Genomic DNA, 18,026 nt, shown 5'->3' with positions numbered 1-18,026 from the left:
AATTCTAACAATTATTTTTTCACAAATGGTATTGATGAAACCATCTTTATTTTTAAAGAATTTTATAGAAGGAATTTTAGCACCATCATTAGAGGAAAAATAATAATACATTTTAGCCCTGCCTATCTCCAGTCTTGGAATAATAACAGAAGCATAGCACCTTTTAGTATCTAAAATATAAACAAGAATAGTAAGTCCATCCCAGCTTCTAGAGATGAGGTAGCTCATGCTAAGAAATGTTGGGTCACTTTTCCTACGAGAGTTCAAAGGCCAAATGTTCTAATTCCAATCATCACATTTGATTAGAGTCAGCTCCACAACTTGAGTTTCTAAATCTTTTTCTTCATTTTAGGCTTCAGGATGATGAGATTGTACATGTGGAAGACTCTCGACTTTGGGTCCTGGACATATGTTTATAAAGTTGTACGTGTAAATTATTTTGCATTCAATGTCTTCTTAAACAAGAAAGTGCAAATGTATTCAATGGTATACTCATGTAACTTCTATCTACATTGATAGAGTCAAGAGGGAAAGATACCTTTAAATTTGAATGACAAAAAAGTCTGAACTTACCACACTTTACAAAAATTTAAGATCACTTTGTTTTCCAGAAATTCCACTGAATATATATTACTTAAAAATTCCATTTAAGACACTGAGAAACTGATTTTTTTCCCCAAAGTTCTCTTTAAAGAGTTTTTATGGTAGTTAAACAATATCAAGACATGCATGTGGGTTTCAATCACAAGGATAAACATTTTGATTTCATTTTTAATTGATAATCTGGGAATGAGAGGTCACAGAAGGGCACTACTTTCTATTTTTCAAACTACAGCCAAGTGAAATAAACATGTATTGTGGTTTTACATACCCCACTCTTTAAGCTACCTGCCAGGAAGAAGAATTTTCTCATAAATACTAAGCAACTTTGTCATTACATTGAAATAAATTGAAGAAAACGGAGATTCATTTATTCAATCAGTTTACTTTTTTAAAAGGTGGTCATTGTCATTGGTCATCTTAAACCTAAACTGTTGTATTGAAAAATATTTTAAATCAATTAAAACTTGAGGATTGTAAGTAAAATAAATATTCTGAAGGATAAGGAGGCCAGGCACTTAAGACCATATATACAATGCTGATGCAGGATCAGCCATTATTTCAAGAGTCTCAGGATCAGCTTCAAACAGTCAAAATTCTTGTGAATGGGGTGGTCATTGATGGCGGGGGTGGTGCTCATAGTCAATGTATCTTGGCTTGCTTTACACAAAACAAACTGGCCCAATTTCGATGCCAAATTCTTGGTCTGTGCTGCCAACATCCACAGGGGCAAGATCTATGATGGGTAAGCGTGCCACGTTCTGCGTTCTATATTCAAAGATGGTCTTGCCCACATTTCCATTTCGTTTCTGGAATTAAGTGATGCAACAGGTTAATGGTATAGACAAGTTATTCCAAAGATGTTAGATATAAATTTCCAAGCCAAATTTTATAATGTGAAAGTAATGATTTTTAGAGCACTACTTAAAATTAAGAGTACTGCTAACGTCAAATTAGGTCCTGGCATGGTTGGCAGGCATTTCCCTCATGTTTAAATTGAGGAAATGCCTTTTGTTCTTTTACAGCTTCATACAAAATGGTCACTAACATAAATTATGAAAGCCTTTTTGCTCTTCACAAATGAAACTATAATTCATCAATAAATATTTTCCCTTTTATATCTATATATGCAAGTGAGGAGACATACAAATCAGTGATAAAGGTAAAGGGTATCTCAGAATGAATATGTTTTAGAATCGAGGAATTTTAGGCCTGGAACTGAGATTAAATAAAGTGACTTGCAGAAGAACCACCAAAGAGTTTACAGAAGAGCTGGGTTAAATCCCAAGGACCCAGTCCTTTGTTAGTTATTTTGTATTAAAACTTCTACTGTGCTTCATGGACTAACACACATTTATGTTTACCCTAAAGAACAAGTATAAACAAAGTGGGAGTAAGATTGCCCCCACTTCTGCCATGACAGTATTTTTATCAAAAATATATTTCTTCTTCAACCAGATCAATATAAGTCAAAAGTACTTACAGAGCAAGTATCATGAAGAACGATATATCTGAATCTAACATTTCCTTCTGCTTTGATTTCCAAGTCATTTGACCCTTTGAGAACCACAGCTTTCTTGAGGTTCTTGGCTTGATCATCCATGTATCCTACACTGTTTTTACAGATGTAAGTAATGTTCTGGGAGGCTTCTTTTGATAGAAGGCGCAAGAAGGTCATTTGAGTAATGGCTGCATTAGGTGACTGATGATCTCCATAAACAAACTACAGAAACAAAGAGTCTTTGTTATATGGGTTTCATAGTGCCCTCTGTGTGTGTGTGTCTGTTTTTATTTCAGACATCAGTTTTGAGAAATATTACTTTTATTTTTTCATATAACAACATACTTTACCTATATATAAAAATATTTTGGAACTTCTATGAATATTCACAAGGACCTCTGTCCTTACAATCCCAAACAAAAGGTAATGAAACCAATGATAATTATAACTCATCAGAGAAAATCTAAGTATTTTTGAAATCTGCTTCTCTATTTGTTTAAAAATAGAGAGTCTTGGATATTGCTTTTTAGAAGTTATACTTGAGCACTGACTTAATTGTGTATCAAAAATAACTCCCTGTTTTTATTGCTACTTATAATAAGAACTGGGACTCAATTACTGGCTTAAAATCTTTTAAAACCCACTGTTACATACTTAGAGGAAATAAGAATTACAAACTTTCCATTAGCTAACAAAAACAGATAATCAAAAATATTTTCCTACAGGTTCTTTTCTACTTATCTTCTATTTCGAATTTTATTTTCAATGCTCCTATTTAAGCCTTTTATATATTATATTAATTAAGTTATATTTCAACTGGGTATATTTAAATTTTAAAATTTCCTACTCATTAAATAAGGGTAGAGTCTAGTATATCCTATACACATCCATAATGTCTCATTATGTTTGCTATGAACATGTGTTCTGAGGAAAGATCAGAAGCAGAGGTGAGAGGAAAATTGTAGTTAGGCTGCCATAAGGAGATCCAGAATGAAATATTCATATTACAATAGGAAGTGGCAAGGCTGGTTGAGAATCAAAATACAGGACCATGAAAGAAACATAAAGGAGAATGGACTTAAAAATATTAAAAGAATTCATATGCAGTTGACCCTTGAAGAACTTGGGTTTGAACTGCCTGGGTCCACTTACACACCTAATTTTTCAGTATATACAGTATACAGTACTACAAATGTATTTTCTCTTCCTCATGATTTTCTTAATGCATTTTCTTTTCTCTAGCTTACTTTATTATAAGAATATAGTATGTAATACATACACCCTACAAAATATGTATTAATCATCTGTTTATGTTATGGATAAGGCTTGTAGTCAACAGTAGACTATTAGTAAACTTTGAGGGCAGTCAAAAGTTGTATGAGGATTTCTGACTGCATAGATTTTTGACTGATTTTTCTTCCTAACCCCTGTGTTGTTCAAGGATCAACTGTAACTATAAAAATGCCTTAAGTTTAAATAATACAACAAAGTTTACATAGTGATCTAATTATTAAAAATACTATTATGGTAATTATCTAATATTTTTTTGTAGCTTACCAGGTACTAAATAATATATTAAGCTTATTATAGTCACACAGAGACTGTGAGATAAATATTATCACTTTCACTTTATTTTTAAAAATTTTTTAAAAATTTATTTATTTATTTGAGAGAGAGAGAGCATGCATGAGTGGAGGGAGGGACAGAGGGAGAGGGAGAGAGAGAGAGAGATCCTCAAGCAGACCCCCCCACCCCGCCCCAGCTGAGCATGGAGCCCAACACAGGGCTCGATCCAGGACCCTGAGATCATGACCTGAGCCAAAACCAAGAGTCAGAGGCTCTACCGACTGAGCCACCCAGGCGCCCCATCACTTTCACTTTAAAATGGCAAAACTGAGCCTCCAAAAGCTTAAGTGACTTCCTGAGGTCACAAAGTCAGCAAGAGATCCAGGTGCTAGTCATCAAGTTCTCCTGATGCTAAATATAATCCATGTCTTTCAACTGTGGCAAGATCCTTTTAAGTATACTCCACAGTCAGTGTCACAAGCATTAAAAGTACTAATAGTAAAAACAATTACTTTTCCACATTCCATCAGTGGGAAAATTATCATTCAAAATTTATGTTAATATAATTCATAGTAAAATTTATTTATGTAATAATAAACCTGGTCAAAAATAATAGCATAGTCCTAAATAAATAATAAAATACAATAAATAATGAAAAGCAAAGAATATAATTTTTAGAAAGTATATTAAATTACCTGAGATCCTCTATTCATATCAAGACCATACCAAACAGGTTTATGGTCAGAAGACTTGCTGGCCCACCAGGTCTTACGCGGAATGCTGGATGGGTTTGCTGAAATACATGTTTCTCCTGTGTCCATGTTGCAGTAAACTTTGATTGCATCTTCAACAGATCCCTGGTTAGGATCAATCCAGTACTCACCTATTTTCCAAAATAAAAGTACATGCTAAATAAAGAGAATTTCAAACATGATGATGAGTCTCAAAGAATTAACAGAGGGTTTGAAGATATGAACTCACTGATGAAGGACTCTTTTAAGAGAGAGTATCTCAGTTCAGGAAATACTCTGCAGCTAAGGAAAAAGTGTTACACATTTGAGTGCTTTCTATTGCCAGACACTGTTCTTTTTTTTTTTTTTTTTTTTAGATTTTATTTATTTATTTGACACAGAGAGAGACAGCGAGAAAGGGAACACAAGCAGGGGGAGTGGGAAAGGGAGAAGCAGGCTTCCTGCCGAGCAGGGAGCCCGATGCGGGGCTCGATCCCAGGACCCTGGGATCATGACCTGAGCCGAAGGCAGTCGCCTAACCAACTGAGCCACCCAGGCGCCCCGCCAGGCCCTGTTCTAAGGCACTTTGCCACATCATGTGCTGAAGGCTCAAAACAGACATGGGAAGGAAATATCACTATACCCATCTTACAGATTAGAAAACTATACCAAAAAGAGATAATCCACAATAATTACATGGCTTTGCCAAAATGGATGTGTTCTCATTAAATTTAGAAAGCCAATATTTTAAAGGAAAATATAATTGGAATCTAATAAAATAGCATATTGTCAAAATTATGAATAAAGTAAGTAAATGAGTTGAACTATAATTAGAATGCTATAACTTATCTCTGGAACTACATGAAATGGGATCAGTAATAAAGTATGCCCTCTTTTATAATACTTATCATCTCATCCTATAATTTTGCACGTCATTGACTGTCCCCACCACTAAAGCATAAATTCTATGACAGGTTTGCCATTTTACTTCTTGTGTCTGTCACTTAAGTAGAGACTCAGTAAAATATTTAGGGATGCAGTTGAGAACACAATCAGAAACAATGCACCTTGCTCAAATGGGGAGGTGTCTACTCACCGCTCTGCTTTGCAGAATGGCAAAGCTTTAGGTCATCACACGTCCGGGCTGGATGCTTTTTAGAGCCATCAGGACTGCGCATGGTTTCAATCTGACTACTGAGTGACTTCAGGGTAGCATGAACCCCGGGGTCAGTTTTGTTTTTGTCATCCGGAGCCGCCTGATCTTCGGTAAACTCTGGAAGTGGATCCGGCATGCTCTCATCGTAGTGACCCATGATATCTCCAAGAGCAGCTGTAAGGTGGCCTGGGGGACCGGGGGGACCAGGTGGACCAGGCTCACCAGGAGGACCCTAATTTTTAAAACAACCAGAAATGCAGCGAATATATATTTTTTGTTTTTGTGTTTCAACTGGACACAAAGGCACTGATGAGACTTGTATGTGGGGAGTTACAGTGCGATACCCCAGTTTGATGGTACCAACAGATCTGTGACCTCATGACTTTTTTTCTTAAGATTTATTTATTTATTTATTAGAGATAGAGCGTGAACACAGGTGAGTATGAGCCAGGGAGAGGGGCCTCTAGAGGGAGAGGGAGAAGCAGACTCCCCACTGAGCGGTGAGCCCTAATGGGGCTTGACCTTGGACCCTGAGATCATGACCTGAGCCAAAGTCAGAAGCTTAACCCACTGAGCCACCCAGGCACCCCTGACCTCATGACTTTTTTAAAACTAGATGCCTCTGGTCTGCTCCTGTAACTTTCCAAGCATGAGAAATGATGCATAACTTTTATCAGGCAGCATATCTGCAAGCCAGCATCTGAGACCAATAAAAATCAAAGCATAAAATATTTGCTCCGATGTTTATCTTGCAGATGCAATATATTTTATGTTAAGAATGTGTAGATATGTACATTCATTTCCAAACTGGGGCAAGGCAAACTAAAATATGTCAAAAGGACTTAAGGACAGAAGCTGGAGGAGGAGATGCAGAGGAGTTGTGGGTGCTAGTTCTTTAAGACCTCACATCTATGTCAAGGAAATACCCGTAAGAAACACCCTGAATTTTCCCCTACTTCCAAATACAGAGGAAAGTACAGGAAGTCTTTTTATGTGCATTAATTAATGTGTAGATCAAACTTCTCTGTACTAAACAAAATTGAATAAAGTTCTCTTTAGCCTTTTTATTAACAAAAATAAACAGCTTTCTTACATTTCTTGCCATATAAGAACTATTGGAGTAATAGGGACATAAGCACAGAAAGTGCTTAGCAGTGGATCCTCGCTATCAGTTGCTTCCCAGGGAAGAGCTCAGCAACTTGAGGGGATCGGGGCACAGCCTGCAGGGGTGTGTAGTCCACCTGTCAGGTGGGGAGCACAATGCTGGCTGTCAGAGGGCTGGAGCTCTATACTAACCTCACTGTGTTAGGTGGCTCTGAACAAGTTGCTTCACACTGCCAACCTGGCCTCACCCTCAACAGACTGGTAAATCCATTGGGTTTTTTCCCTTTAAGGTCATAGCGTGATTCTACGCATTCCTTTATGCTAATCGGGGGGAAGAGATTTTTTTTTTTCTACTAAGGACCACCGAACCACAGAATAAAGTCAATCAAAAGCCACATAAGTCAGAGGTATTCCAATTCTGCAGCTGTTTTCCATTCCCAGAGAAATAGATAGGAAACATTCCTCTTGACCATGGGAAAAACAAGGCTGTTCCATCCATATAATAAATAATAAATATTTGGTTTAGTGGTAATATCAGTAAAGGGAAGAGACAGAATAAAAGGGGAAAGATAAATAAGACCAAAGAGGAAGAAACAGCACAGAGGGATGCGTAAACTCACATACACACACGCACACGTGTGCATGGCAGAAATAGGAGCATGTTTCCCAAATTCCTGATGTTTCCCAAGTTGATACTATTGGAATTTTTTATAAGAAGTTCTAATTTAAATCCTTTCTGAATGGCATTTTCCTTAGAGCAAAACTTTAATTTCATGCTTTTCCCTTTCCAGAATTTTCCTGAATGACTATACTTATCAATCTCACGTTTAGTATATTGCCATTTAAAGCAAAGTGACATTTTTGTAACTTTAATTATAAATACAATCATAACCTGCTATTTTCTCTCATCGGTGTCACACAAAGTCAAGGCTTCCATAGCTTGGACTCTAATTTAATATGCTCTGAATAATCTGTAAAATACTTGAAATAGTTACTCATATGGACAAGTAAGTTCTTGCGTGACTTCTAGGTTTGTTTCCAGAGTCCTTTCGATCTCTTGTCCACCATGCTGCACAGATGTTCCTTGGGTAGAGTCCAAGCTTTGGCAACCAACAGCATTTCTTGCATGCAAACCCCTGTGATTACCTCAGGTCCTGCTTCTCCAACACTGCCCCGCACACCAGGAGGCCCGATAGGCCCAAGTGGTCCAGGGTTTCCTTCTTTACCTGAGGGACCGACTGGACCTGGAGGACCCTGCCAGAAACAAGGTCTGTATTTTAGATTCTATGAAGAGAACTTTTTACAATGACTGTCTAATCCAAGAACTGTTTTCCTTACAGAGCTATCACAGTGGTTTCTCATTCATTGTCCTGCTGACTAATCAATGGAGTTCTGGTTCCTTAATGTTCACTGTTTGATCACACTTGGATTCTCCAACATCCATACATGGTAAAAGACCAGCATCAGTCAAAAACTTTACTGGACTGATCATCCACTTTTATGGGAAGAAGGCTGTTTCATCAAATCTCATGTATTATAAAGTTAATTAGAAATTTAATTAATTAGGACTAAGAAAATGGCAGAGGTATGAGTGATTAATATAAGTTAAATTTATGTGCTTATTCCCCAGGATTTCATCACGTCCTAGTTATATTAATACTACTCTTCTCAATGTTATGTATGATTTATTTACACTGTATTTAGACATAGCAGAAATTCTTCCCACGATTGTCCTAAGTAATTATGTGTGTCAATTGTCTTGACATTAATGACCTATTGGAGGCAGCACTGATACCAATGCAGAATTTTGAAAAGCTTCAAATATTGGTTTCATTTTATGATTTGCTTCTGAATTAGCCTTACGCAAACTACTTCTGAAAAAGTATCTCAATTACTTAAAGGAAAAAAAAAACATATCCAGCTTCAAAATCTGTTTCTACCTCATAGTAAGTCCTATTATATCTTCTTAAAGAGTTCAGTGAAATTTCAATGAACACAAACTAACAAAATCAAGTAACAGAACAGTATATACATAGTAGGTAAAAGGTTTTAATGTGGGCCCCTGAAGCAATGTTTCAGAATATTTCTACTTAAAGGTAATTGCTGAATGGTTTGTCTCATACATTTGCTCTCAGCTTCAGAAAACCTGGGCCAACTCCAGCTTCAATGCTATAAAAATGATACTCAAGCCCTAGCACTATGTTACCAAAAGCATTGTGGTTATTTACATCTGCAACTTAGTAGCTTTGTTACTTACTCTTGGGCCAAATGGTCCAGGAATTCCAGCACTGCCTTGTTCACCATTTGGACCCTAAGTAGGAAAAAAGTAAAAACTGTTGCCAAAATATTTACACCTACATTTTGCCATTCCCAGCTTTTAAAAATGATTAAAAATGTGCGGTCATTGACTTTAGCAGGATAAACTAATTTCCTGAAGTCATCAATCTCTACGACGTCTACATGAGTTGACTAATACTAAACTGTAGAGTAATGGTACATACGTCCTTTTGCTTTATTTCTTCCTACAAAATTACAGCTGATATATGGCAAATTACAATGGGTAACTGGGTAATTAAATATTCAAGATATGCTTTCAAATTAAAAATAATATATAAGAAGTCCAACCATTTTATGGACAAATAAATATTCCTGTCAAGATACCTGTGTATTTTCACATGGAAGGCAAATAATACTTAAAGGAATAACTTACAGGAGGTCCAGGAAGACCTTGAAGACCAGTGAAGCCCCTGTGACCCTTTTGACCTCGGTCACCTCTGTCACCGTGATCACCTTTGTCACCTCGAGGTCCTTGGGGTCCCTAAAAATTGGGTCAGGACATGGTATTGCTCGGTGAGACTATAATTTACTGCAATGTTAATTTTTACAGTTGTATTTACTACACTTTTGAATCCTGTACAGCAGCCCCCCCCCATCCATGGGGGATGTGTTCTGTGACCCACAGTGGATGACCGAACACTACATACACTATGACTTTTCCTCTACATACATACCTATGATAAAGTTAAATTTATAAATTAGGTATAAATTAAGAGATTAACAGTAATGAATAACAAAATAGAACAATTACAACAATATACTATGATAAAAGTTATGTGAATGTGCTCTCTCTCTCTCAAAATATCTTATTGTATTATATTCACCGTTCTTCTTCTTGTGATGATGTGAGATGATAAAATGCCTACGTGATGAGATGAAGTGAGGTGAATGACATAGGCATTGTGATGTAGTGTTAGGCTACTACTGACCTTCTGATGATATGTCAGAAGGAGGATCATTAGCTTCCTGACTGCAGTTAACCGCGGGTAACGGAAACCCCACAGAGTGAAATGACAGATAAGGTGGGGGGGGGAACTACTGTATGAACTAACATAGTTACTTATCTAAATAGAATTAGACCTAGAAGTTTTTGTCTATTTTCCCCAAGGAATGAAGGTGATCACTAAAAACATAAGATATATAATAATGCTTTCCAAAAGATTCAGTTTTTTAAATGCCTACCCTGCATTCATACTAAAATGATGTATTAAGTTTGATTTAACCAATATGAAACATTTTCCAAAGACTGTATTTCACATACTATGCTGATATTATTATGTAAAAATACTGCCACCATACATAGATTCTTTTAAACTAAAACATGAGTTCTTATTTACTTATGTTACCTCTAAGAAAGGAGTGTTTATTAAATTTGCACATGTAGATAAGCTAACTGGATATGACAGCTGGGAGTATATTAAAGAAGTTGGCCATATTTGAAAGTTGCTAAGAGAGTAGACCTTAAAAGTTCTCATCGCAAGAAAATAAAATTTGCAAATATGTGAGATGATGGGTGCCAATTAAACTTACTGTGAACTTGTGATAATCATTTCACAATATATACATACATCAAATCATTGCACTATGCACTGTAATAATGTTATATGCCAATTATATCTCAAGCTTGGGGGGAGAAATAAAAAATTGGCAAACCCTTGTTTAAGCAAATGGAAGAGGAATATCATCATTAAGCCACTCTCCTCTAAAGAGATGCTTGTTATCCTTATATGTGCAGTATCTGTACCCAAATCCATCAATCCTGATCCTGAGAAACTAAAGAGAAAAGCAATAATTAAGCATCTTCTTGTAGGATAGAAGCTATGCCTAGAGAAGAGGTAGAAATTATCAGATTAATCTGATCAGTCTTGGGCTGCCTTTTTCTCTGTTTTTTTTGTTTGTTTGTTTTGTTTTGTTTTGTTTTTTAAAGTCTTAGAAAATAGGAGCAACTTCAGGAATCCAGTGGTTCACAGTAAACAGACAAGAGGCCTACATAGGGTCAACTACTATAGGGACAGCTTCTGTTGTATTTAGTTTTCCTAAAAGATAATTGAAACTCTATCAATCTGACTTTGGAAAATGGAAAATATCATCAAATAGACTGGCTCTCAGGTTAATTATTTTCTTATTAGTTTCTTGCTTTTTTGTTTGGTTCTCTCTCTATCTTTTTTTTATTTGGACATCCTAATTGTCAAACAGTACGGGAGTCTTTTTATAATAAAAATAAGAGTAGATCTTAGTTACTTTTACATATTTTATATAGTAATGCAAATTTATTTTTTTAATTTTTTATTGTTATGTTAATCACCATACATTACATCATTAGTTTTTGATGTAGTGTTCCATGATTAGTAATGCAAATTTAAATACTAAAATCAGCCTGAATGTTTTCACAGCAGAGAGGTTCTTTTGTTTTGGGGTGTCCTAAAACTTCATAATTGAAAATAAACTAAACCAGAAAGCACCTATTTAAATTACTAACTAAAGTTCACTTAATCATGAAAAATAAACCACCTCGTTTTTGTAACTAGTTAGAAAATCATTCACTTGACATGCCATAGAACTATGAAATCTTCTCCAGTGAGGCTCAAATCAAAGCTGAGAATTATGATTTAATAATAGCCATGAATTTAAGGCTATAATTTTTCTTCATAATATAGCTATTAATTTATATAATGAGTGTGAAAGGAACATGGCCTATTAGGCTGCCATCAGGGATGATTCATTCACAGTAAAACATCTATATGATAATCATTAACCTGGAAGTAATTGCAAATAGCAAAAAGATCAGAACATGAGCAGGGTAGTCTAACTGAAAATAAAAAATATTTGACTAGCACTTTTCAAGTTTACAAAGAGATTTCAAACCCATTTTCCTATGTGATTTCTAGAAAATCTCTGAAAAGGGCACTAAGATTACTATTATTTTGAGAGAAACCTATGACTCTAAAGGTCTTTATTGATTATTGAAAGAATTCACAGTGAAATTCAGAGGACATATGTTAAAATTATAAAAACAAATACAAACTTCTGGATATTAAATTAATATTTTTGTCCACAGTTTGAGGAACTTGCCAATCTTCATTTATGAATCTTAGATTGTGCTTCTTTGAGAGTATATATATTTTATGTGAGAAGATTTTTATTTTTAAAGAAAAACAGAGAACTTACAAGTAAGCCACGTTTTCCAGTTCGACCAGGTGGTCCTATAGGACCCCGAGAACCCTAGAAGAAATTTTCACAAAAATTAGTGTGTAAAAAATATGCATATACTATATAGATACAGGATTCAAAAATATATAAGTTGGATACTTACATATGTTTATGTATATCTATGTGCACATTCTTGTGTCTAATTGATTAAAATCAAGCTACTGTCCTTAGGCATGGGATGTGCTCACTACAACCTCAATGACACTTCTTTAGTCAATTTCATTAACTGACTTCACTGACTGAAGATCCCAAGTGCATCGCACTGACATTATTTGTTTAAATCTACCATGATGCGTCCTGACTACCTTTCCCATCAATCGCAACATCTTTAGATGATGAAATTCAAAGCATCGGGATTTTTGAATATCCATTAGAAGCCCAATGTTTTCCATTAACATTAAAGCAGTTTAAGTCATAAGTGGCTGTTTATCATTCTTTGTTTAGAGTCCTTAACCAAGTGTGCTTGTATGATGCTGTGCGGGCACGCGTGTGGCTCACAACGTGGCACACCGATGTTCGTAACTGTCAGGAGGAGACAGACTCTCCTTACCGCATCTCCTCTCCGTCCTGCGTCTCCTGGGGCACCCACTGGGCCGGGAGTTCCAGGGGCACCCTGAGAGCCTGGCAGACCTGCAGGTCCAGGGTCTCCACGATCACCCTGATGAGGATAACCACGGCATTATTCTTTTCATATTTATCCTAAACCAATGGCATTCTATATACTCACACTATTCATGGTAAGAAAATATATACCTTTTTTAAACCTGATTTTTATTATTCAACTTATATTTTACTTAAATATTTTACTTATATTTACTTATAAATCAAACTGAAAAGAATATTTCCCCCAATTTCAGATGTCCTCCCTCCCCTCACTTTTACCCTATGGCTCCCACAGTCAAGATTACTGGAGTATAACAGTGTCACCTCCAGAATTTAGCATGTTTCTTACACCAAGCAGTCTTCAAGTGTATCCTTTCACTTGGGATAAACACTTTCCAGAGTGTGAAAACTCAGAAAATTTTAAGGAAACCACTGTCTTGATTTTCAACTCCATATGTGTTCTCTCAGAGAACTGATCTGAAGTATCCTTCCCTACTACCTCTTTAATAATCACCCCTCTCCCATTTTATGAAAGGAAAAGCATTCTTATCTACCTGCAATCTTATTATGGTGTAGTGCCCCCAAGGAGTGAACACCTTTGGCCACCAAACTAAGGACTTTTCCAGAATGCACAGTTCACTTGAGAATAAAGCAATGAGGTATTTGGAAAGAAAGAGGCTGCTCCTTATTTTATCCAGGTGACCCAACTATGACAAGGCTCCAAATCTTATTGTCTCCTTAGGAAGTCAGAGGTGAGATTATTGTCATATGAACAGGTATTATCATAATTATTTGACTTGAAAAATAGAGTCAGACCTATTCTGCTGCAGAAGTTCTTATTTGACTGATCAGTTTGGCAACCAGGATAAACCTTGGCAATTAGGCTAGAGAATGGGCATGTAATACACTGGATAAGCTAAATGGGCAAATACAAGATTTTGAAAAAATATATATTGAAAGCACATTTAGAATTTACCAACGATTACCTCCTTCCCAACTATGTAAACCTATGACTAAAATAAAATATGATGGCAACTTAAATTGTGCATAGGTGTTCTTAGATTTTCAAAATTATACCAGGGAATACATCTGCAAAATCTTTGAAGACTACTGCATTGTACAGTGTATACTGACGAAGGGAAAAATCCACATGCCAAGAGAATTTGCATTCCCTGGCTTTATGATAGATGGGGGGAGGGCTTATTCCAAGATTCCTCAAAACTCTTTCTTTCTCTTCTTTTGAGTGCCTACTAGATACTCTAAACATGCTATTTAATGCACAAATGTCCAGTGGAATAAGTAGTAATCCTATTTAAAGTATTTAAAAACTGAGGTTTAGAATATTTGTTCAAGGCTGCACTGCTGGTTACTTAAGGGAATCAAGATTCCAGTCAAAGTCTGTCTGACTTTAGAGCCCATTCTGCTACATGATGACCTTTCAGAGTGAAAAGAGTCATTGTGTCATAATAGACATTAGACTGGGGGACTGATTTTTTGCCTTCTGTGGACTGATATGAGACAACTGTGTGACTAACCCAAAGGGACTGGGACTTCAGAAAAAGTTGGGGATATTTTCACAGTTCAGCATAAGTCATGAGATTTAGAACACATCGTAGGATATACGATATGTAGAAAGCCACATGGTTTATTTTCTCATGGGGCATTCCCTTGAGGAGAGGAGTAGAGAAATTTAGATATCACCCAGCTCTATTTCTGCTTCCATACTCTTGTGAATGAGTTTGAAATTTAGGCTACTTCATCTGTATCCTCATCAAAAGCCTTCATGTTGCACCAGATATGAAAGCAATGTGCTTTCCTACAATTAATAAGAAATGCCATCTCACTTTGCTCTGTACTCAAATCTCATTTCATTGACAAGATCTATCTAAATTATGACACTACAAAAAAGGTAGCTACTATCAGGAAAATCGGGGCTGCCCCAGAGCTCTGAAAGAAAGGGTAAATTTTACTCTTTAGTATTACAAAGATTTCAAATTTACATTACTGCTGATTTTCTAATCAGTGAAACTGCCCTTACACGTTCTCCAACAGCACCGTCCCGTCCTGGAGTACCATCATTACCAGCTGGACCCTATAAAGAATCATGTTTGAAAAATGAGTTAACTGAGTAATGAAAAAAATCTCATTCCAATTGCCAGAAGAATTACAGCATGTTTTCCACCTCTCTTCCATAAAGTATAAATTAGCACTTATGGAAATTTTAGTAGAAGAAAGTCTTCTGCCATGTTTTCTATTACTTGGAATTGCTTGTAAAATTATTAACACGTTCTTACGGTTTTTGGTGCCAATTTTAATACAGTTTTATAGAAGACACTGCATTTTCCACTTACAATCCAGTGCTTAGAAAGTGCAATGTTACTTCCTTGCCCTGTGCACATAGTCCGTATTCAAGCATTAAGAATGCCCGGTTATTTACTATGGCAGCTCAACTTTAGAACTATCATGGAATTTGCTATAAATTTGGGTCCTTCAGTGCTTTGGTGGAACAATACTAAATCTATGCTCAGGTTGGCTTAATCAACCTCTTCAATGGTGGGCCCAGACCAGGCAGCACCAGATGGAAGAGTCCCACCACCAGGGAAGCCCACCCCAGGCACTGCCAGAATGTGTCCTGCATTTAATCTAAATTCTTCATTTCTATTTTTTATTTTAAAACAGGGGGAAAAAATCCTCAAATCCTTTGAAATACATAGGCAATAATTTTATTCTTCGAATTTTATGTTTTGTTTGTATCACCAGTGAGTGGTTTTCCTCCCTTTCATATCTTAAGCTTATCGAAACAAAATTCTTGAAGTTTAAAAATAAAACAACTGGGTTTAGATATGAAATAACTTTTTACAATGTACATTCTTCTCTTCCTGCATTACTTTGATTTTTTTCAGAACTATGTTTTTATCATTTGATGAAAAATTGCCCTGAAAGGTATTGATTATTTCAAGAAAATGTGACACTGTCCGGTGATTTACCCATGAAAGCACTGAACGGAGGAGATTCCAATGTATAACTTCTCAAATCACTTTTCAAAAATTGATTTCCTCTCAAATGAGACTCAGGGAACACGACATGCATAATGTTACTTCATAGTGATATTTAAGTAGAATGATCTCTCCTTACGTTTCTCTTTTCACAAGCTGTAATTGTCATATTAATCCTATTACCACAAAACTTGGCAATTTTGAGAAATATGCCATTATAGAGTGAAATAACAAGGAAGAAGATGGATGAACGTGTCCTTTCACCTTCAAAATAATTTGGCAACAACCTAAATCAACTAAAATCCTTGGCTCCAGACTAGATGAAGTCAGTGCTTATTACCTTCTCTTTCTGTCCTCACGTAGACAACTCTCTGGGGAAGTAAAGTACATCAAATAACATCACTGAGAAACTTCCAGTCAAATGCACCATCGATTTCTAAACTTCTAAATTTCTAAATTTCTAAATTGATTTCTAAAAAAAAAAAAAAAAAAAAAAAAAAAAGCTGTTCCCATGACACCCAGATGACAAGAGGAGAGTTATTTTGACTCACTTCGGGTCCAGGCTCCCCTACAGGGCCATTTGAGCCCGGGGGTCCCACGGGGCCAGGTGGACCTTTATCCCCTGGTGCACCAGTAGGTCCTACTTTTCCTGGTGTGCCCTGAAATAAGCATATAAATATGTCAACCACTTCTGAAGAAATGTAAGAAAGCCAGTTTACATAAAGTCTACGTTTATTCAAATGGCACCTCAGTCCCTCCTTCTATAATATTAATTATCCATTATCCCACAATACTCACTTTATTTCTGTATCCCGGCACTTGGGTTTCACTATCTCATTGGGAGATTGTACTTCTGGGTGCTGGGCTCACTTCTGGTAACAGTAAAATCTTCCCTAACTCCGAGTTTGCTGGTTTCAGATCTCTACCCACATTACCCCAGTTCCAAGGTCCCAGCAGTACATCTCTCTGTCTACATTCCGTATAAAAACATCATTCCCCCCCCCCCACAAGCATGTAAACTTTTAGTGGTAAAATTTAATCTCTTCAAAGCTAAGAGTAAGTCAAACTTTTATCCACACTCCAGGGAATGTGAGGTTCTTAGCACCCTCCAGGGAACAGGAGTTTACTTTCAGAGTCTATCTTTATCGCTCACCCCGCTTTCACCTCCAATATTACTTTGGCTCAACTACTTCTTCCCTTTGATGATTTATGAAAGCGTGCCCTCTGAACTGTGAAATATGGATGTTTTGGTTAGGCATGTTTATTTAAAAAGAGGCTACCTACTCACCAGAGGAGATTATCCCCTTTCTCTAGCTCCATGGGTATTTTTAATCTTTGAGGAAAGATTTTGAATCACCCAAAATCCATATCCTTATTTGTCTACTTCTCTGGTCCCCGGGTTAAATAAAGATATTTTTCAAAGACTTTGCAAGGTGCTTAAGTAAAGAATTTGACATTCAAAGTCAAAGGTTTTTATGATACTCAGAATTTGTGTCTAAAAAAGACTTTAAATCTACTAAGAAATAAGAGATAAATTCTCTCTTTCCAAATTATATTGCACATAATCAGATGAAATGTTGACCGACATGGCCACGCACCGCTGGGCCCGGCAGGCCGGGCATGCCTCGCTCTCCACGCTGTCCTGGCATGCCCACAATTCCTCTCTGTCCAGTGGTTCCAGCTGGGCCCGGGGGACCGTCAGGACCCTAATTTTGAAGACAAACTATAATTAGAAATCCTCCAGGATAAAACCATATGCAAGGACCAGATCACAGCTTTATAGGTTTTTCAGACCAAAAAAACAATTCTGTTTCATAAAAGCATACTACATAGGAGTAGTCATAATTTATACTCCACACAGAGCCTCTAACATTGTTTAAAGGTGAAAGCAGCTCATTGATTTCCAAGAAACTTGAAGAGTAATGTGAATACTGAAGGAATGAAAGAGGTAACTATTCAGGCAACTATTTTTCCTCTTTTTAAAAAGACAAAGAAACTTTTTAAATAAAGAAAAGAAATAGTAACCTAACACATTAGTGTTTCGAGACATTTAGATATCAAATAAAATAACGTATTTTAAAAAACTGTCTTTATGCAGCACAGATGTTCTCTTTAGTTTTTGAACACCACGCCCATTACTGTTATGTTTTACACTTCTACAAATACTTTTTTTTTTCTAGAGCAGAGAAGTGTAAATTTAAAACATATAGGACCTAAGGATT

The 18,026-nt window shown here is 36.3% G+C and overlaps 1 protein-coding gene across 1 annotated transcript in view; it reads right to left on the bottom strand.

The window, feature by feature from the left end:
- Nucleotides 1–965: 965 nt before the first annotated feature.
- The window catches only part of COL5A2 (collagen type V alpha 2 chain), a 138,869-nt gene continuing 121,808 nt past the window's right edge, over nt 966–18,026 (bottom strand). The window contains exons 43-54 of the mRNA XM_025848785.2: nt 17,403–17,510; nt 16,356–16,463; nt 14,847–14,900; nt 12,756–12,863; nt 12,164–12,217; nt 9,369–9,476; nt 8,916–8,969; nt 7,805–7,912; nt 5,495–5,786; nt 4,363–4,550; nt 2,084–2,323; nt 966–1,409 (exon numbers count right to left, since the gene is read on the bottom strand). Of these exons, the coding sequence (XP_025704570.1) occupies nt 1,263–1,409; nt 2,084–2,323; nt 4,363–4,550; nt 5,495–5,786; nt 7,805–7,912; nt 8,916–8,969; nt 9,369–9,476; nt 12,164–12,217; nt 12,756–12,863; nt 14,847–14,900; nt 16,356–16,463; nt 17,403–17,510 (1,569 nt within the window). The 3' untranslated portion in view covers nt 966–1,262. The remainder of the gene's footprint in view (nt 1,410–2,083; nt 2,324–4,362; nt 4,551–5,494; nt 5,787–7,804; nt 7,913–8,915; nt 8,970–9,368; nt 9,477–12,163; nt 12,218–12,755; nt 12,864–14,846; nt 14,901–16,355; nt 16,464–17,402; nt 17,511–18,026) is intronic.

This window comes from Callorhinus ursinus, unplaced genomic scaffold (genome assembly GCF_003265705.2).
Source record: "Callorhinus ursinus isolate GAN/ISIS: 27379988/994484 unplaced genomic scaffold, GSC_fseal_2.0 scaffold2, whole genome shotgun sequence".
NCBI lineage: Eukaryota > Metazoa > Chordata > Mammalia > Carnivora > Otariidae > Callorhinus > Callorhinus ursinus.
The sequence above is the reverse complement of the archived record's forward strand: the minus strand, read 5'-3'. Positions and strand labels throughout refer to the sequence as shown.